At 39.8% G+C, this 5,000-nt stretch overlaps 1 protein-coding gene across 1 annotated transcript in view; it reads right to left on the reverse strand.

Annotated features, from left to right (window-relative positions):
- Positions 1-5,000, reverse strand: part of LOC113815369 (lachesin) — a 52,827-nt gene that overhangs the window by 23,542 nt on the left and 24,285 nt on the right. Inside the window, exon 2 of the mRNA XM_070128628.1 lies at positions 3,315-3,521. Coding sequence (XP_069984729.1) covers positions 3,315-3,521 — 207 coding nt within the window. The remainder of the gene's footprint in view (positions 1-3,314; positions 3,522-5,000) is intronic.

A 5,000-nucleotide genomic window follows, 5' to 3' on the forward strand; every position in this document is an offset into this window, starting at 1 on the left:
CCCTCTCCCCTCCTTCCTTCTCTCTCTCTCTCTCTCTCTTTCGCGAACCGGAAATAAGCCATGTCTTGTGCAGTCCGCGTGGCAGGAGAGTCTTGGACGCACAATGATGGCGGATATTAGGTGCAATGCCCCTCTATCTCATCCCCTCTCCCCCCCCCCCCCCGATCAACCCCCCTCCCCTCTTTCCCCCCTTCTCCCTCTCCATCTCTCTCCTTCCTCCTCTTTTCCTTCCCCTTCTGTCTCCGTCTCTCTCCTTTCCCTTCTCTCTCCTTTCCTCTCTCTCCTTCCTCCTCTATCTCCTTCACCCTCTCTCTCCTTTCCCCTCCTCCTCTCTCTCTCTCCTTCACCCTCTATCTCCTTCATCCTCTGTCTCCTCCACCCTCTCTCTCCCCTTCCCCCTTCTCCCCTGTCCCCTCTCTCTCCCCCTTCCTCCCTCTCTCTCCTTCACCCTCTCTCCCTTTCCCCCCTTTCTCCCTTCCCTCTCTTTCCCTTCATCTTCTATCTCCTTCACCTTCTCCCCTCTTCCTCTCTCCTTCATCCTCTCTCCCCTTCCACCTCTCCCTCTCCCTCTCTCCCTTCCTCCTTCTCCTTCACCCTCTATCTCCCCTTCTTCCCCATCAACCCCCCTGCCCCCCCCCCTTTCTTCTCCTTTCCTTCCTCCTCTGTTTATTTCTCCCCTTCCTTGGTTTTCCACTATCTCTCCCTCTTCTTCTCCTCCTTACTCTTCCTCTTCTATCTTCCTTTCCCCCTCCCCTCCTTCCCACCTCTCCCTCCCCATCCCTTTCCCTCCTTCCCTATATCTCCCCCTCTCCTTCCTTCTATCTTCATCTTTCCCCTCTCCCCTACCTCCTTCCTCCATCTTTCCTCTTTTCCCTTTCACCTATCTCCCTCCCCTTCCTCCTCCTCCTTCCTTTCCCCTCCTTCCTCTTCTCCCTTTCCCCCCTCCACCCTCCCTTACCTCCTCTTCCCCTACCCCTCCCCCACTTTTCCCTTCCTCTCGATCGCTATCTTGTCCCGGAGATATTGCCGACAGGAGGTCACACATTTTTTTCCATTATTTCTTTTAATATCTCTTTTTTCTTCTTCTTCTTTCTCTTTTTTCTCACTTTTTGTGTGTGACTCGCGTGAAAGGGAGGGAGAGAGGAGCCCAATGAGTATCTTGATGGATCTGTCTATCTCGGAAAGGGAAAAAAATTTATCTGTGTTCGTATCTTTTTTCTGATTCTGTTTCTGAGTGTATTTATATATCTATAGATTCGTGGATATATCTCTCAACTTTATCTGTATCAATATACTTAAAATATCTATTTATATATATCTTTTTTTTTATTCTGTGTCTGAGTGTATTTATATATCTATAGATTCGTGGATATATCTCTCAACTTTCTCTGTATTAATATACTTATAATATCTATTTATATTTATTTATATGGGTATATGAATATTTATATAGATAGATTGATAGATAGGTAGGTTTATATATACGTTTATAATTGTGTGTGTGTATGTATGTGAGTGTCTGTGTGTGTGTATACGTGTGTGTGTGTGTGCGTGTGTGTGTGTGTTATTGTTTGTGTGATTGTGTGTGTGTGCGTGTATATATGAGTGAGTCTGCATGTGTGTATCTTTATGTCTGTATGCATCCGTGTCCTTACCCTCCCCCTACCCTATCCTCTCCCACCCCATCCTCTTCCCACCCCATCCTCTCCCCACTCCCCTCACCCCCTCCCCTTCTCACAACCCCCCACCCATATTCCCCCCACCCAACCTCCCCTTTCCCCTTACCCCCATTCCACCTCCCACCCATACCCTCCCCCAACTCCTCCCTCCCCCTTCTCACCCACCCCTTCCCCCTTCCCACCTCCCCCTACCCCCTTACCTCTTCCCCCCCAAATCTGCTGCTCAGCCCAAACGCGGAGACGACGACCAGATGACGCCGCTCCGATTTAATTTATTCTCCGCATCCCAGATCGGCTCAGCAGCTGCCCGCTTGTCCGCTCAGCGTTCAACAGCATCAGCAAATCATCCGGGAACTGTTACAGCGACTGCGAGATGGGCGGGATTACCTGTTGCTCGGCCGTTATTGCTCGGGCGTGAGATGGGGGGGGTGCGTGTGTGGGCGTATGTGTATGTGCGTGTATGGGCGTATGTGTATTATGCGTATATGGGCGTATGTGTGTATGCGTATATGGGCGTATGTGTATGTGCGTGTATGGGCGTGTATGTATGCGTATATGGGCGTGTATGGGCGTGTGTGTGTATGCGTATATGGGCGTATGTGTATATGCGTATATGGGCGTGTATGTATGAGTATATGGGCGTGTATGTATGAGTATATGGGCGTGTATGTATGAGTATATGGGCGTGTATGTATGAGTATATGGGCGTGTACATGTGCGTACGTGGGCGTGTATGTATAAGTATATAGGCGTGTATATGTGCGTACGTGGGCGTGTATATGTGCGTACATGGGTGTGTATATGTGCGTATATGGGCGTGTATGTTATCGTACGTGGGCGTATTACATATGCGAACATGGGCGTATATATGTGTGCGTGTTATAGTTGCTGAGAGGGCGTACACGTAATCTCACAGATAAAGTCATACATATGTGTGTATACGTGTGTGTGTTTGTGTGTGTGTGTGTGTGTGTGTGTGTGTGTGTGTGTGTGTGTGTGTGTGTGTGTGTGTTGGTGTGTGTGTGTGTGTATGTGTGAGTATATGGGCGTGTATATGTGCGTACATGGGCGTGTATATGGACGTATGTGTATGAGTACATGGGCGTGTATGTATGCGTATATGGGCGTATGTATGTATGCGTATATGGGCTTGTATGTATGAGTATATGGGCGTGTATATGTGCGTATATGGGCGTGTATATGTGCGTACGTGGGCGTATACATATGCGTACATGGGCGTATATATGTGTGCGTATTATAGCTTAGAGGGCGTACACGTAATCTCACAGATAAAGTCATATATATGTGTGTATACGTGTGTGTGTGTGTGTGTGTGTTTGCTTATGTATACATGCATATATTTATGTATGTATTTATAATTACATCTATAAATACGACTATACGTTCATCATAAAATATAACTGTACACATTTTAAGCACTAAAAAAAATACCACAAAAGCCATAACACAAAACATATTTAAGAAAAAAAAACAAAAAAAAACACACCAAAATAACACTCACATTAATCCAACACCTTATATTACAGCATCGAATCCCACACCGCGAATAAACGAAACAAAAAACAAAACAGAATCAGCCTAACCTCCTCCAAGGGTTCATAAACGCCAGCTCACCTTATAACTCTTCAGTTGCTCGACGGTGCATGGGAGGAGAGCATCGCGTCCGACCGTCACGGTGATATTGGGGACTTTCTCGACGAACCTCGGCAGCGACCCGGCATCTTCGCTCAATGCTATGGGGGGAAAAAAACAGAAAAATGTTTTTATTTTCATAGATAATGTTCTTATTCTGATAGATAATGTTGGGAAGATGTTCTCATTCTGATAATAAAAACAGAAAAATGTTTTTATTTTGATAGATAAGTTGAGGAATATGTTCTTATTCTGATAGATAATTTTGAGATGTTCTTATTCTGATAATAAAATAAAAAAACAGGAAAATGTTCTTAATTTGATAGATAATGTGAGGAATATGTTCTTAATCTGATAGATAATTTTGGGAAGATGTTCTCATTCTGATAAATAAATTTAGGAAAATGTTCTTATTCGAATAGATAAGGTTTGGAAGTTCTTATTCTTATAGATAAATTTAGGAAATTGTTCTTATTCTGATAATGAAAAAAACAGGAAAATGTTTTTATTTTCATAGATAATATGAGGAATATGTTCTCATTTTGATAAATAATGTTAGGAAAATGTTCTTATTCCGATAATAAAAAAAGGAAAATGTTCTTAATTTGATAGATAATGTGAGGAATATGTTCTCATTTTGATAGATAAAGTTAGGGAAGATGTTCTCATTCTGATAAATAAATTTAGGAAAATGTTCTTATTCAAATAGATAAGGTTTGGAAGTTCTTATTCTTATAGATAAATTTAGGAAATTGTTCTTATTCTGATAATGAAAAAAAAAACAGAAAAATGTTTTTATTTTCATAGATAATGTGAGGAATATGTTCTCATTTTGATCGATAATGTTAGGAAAATGTTCTTATTCTGATAATGAAATAAAAAAACAGGAAAATGTTTTTATTTTGATAGATAATGTGAGGAAAATGTTCTCATTTAGATAGATAAAGTTAGGAAATTCTTCTTATTCTGATAATGAAAAAAACAGGAAAATGTTCTTAATTTGATAGATAATGTGAGGAATATGTTCTCATTTTCATAGATAAAGTTAGGAAAATGTTCTCATTCTGATAAATAAATTAAGGAATATTTCTTATTCAAATAGATAAGGCTTGGAAGTTCTTAATCCTTTAGATAAAGTTAGGAAAATGTTCTTATTCTGATAGATAAGTTTAGGAAATTGTTCTTATTCTGATAGATAAGTTTAGGAAATTGTTCTTATTCTGATAGATAAAGCTTGGAGGTTCTTATTTCGATAGATAAAGTAAGGAAAGAAATGATATGCTGATAGATAAATATCTTCATTTTGATCGATAAAGTAAAGTATTTTTTTGTGATGGAAAGTTTAATATTCTGAACGACAAAGTAAACAAAGTCAAAAAGGTAATGATATGCACGTAGTTAAAGCCAGTCAAAGATTCCTATTTTGACAGATTTAATAAAGTTTTGATATCTTAATAAGCCTTAATATTATGATAGATAAAGCCGGGAAAATATTCATATTCTGATACATAAAATAAGCCTTAATATCTTATTATTATTGTTATTACTATTATATTATTTAGTTATTATTATTTTTATTACTATCAATATCATCTTTATTGTTATTATCATTATTATTATTGTTATCATTATTATCATGATCATTATTCATATTATATAAGAATAGTG

The sequence above is a fragment of the Penaeus vannamei genome, chromosome 13 (genome assembly GCF_042767895.1).
Source record: "Penaeus vannamei isolate JL-2024 chromosome 13, ASM4276789v1, whole genome shotgun sequence".
In the NCBI taxonomy this organism is placed as follows: Eukaryota; Metazoa; Arthropoda; class Malacostraca; order Decapoda; family Penaeidae; genus Penaeus; species Penaeus vannamei.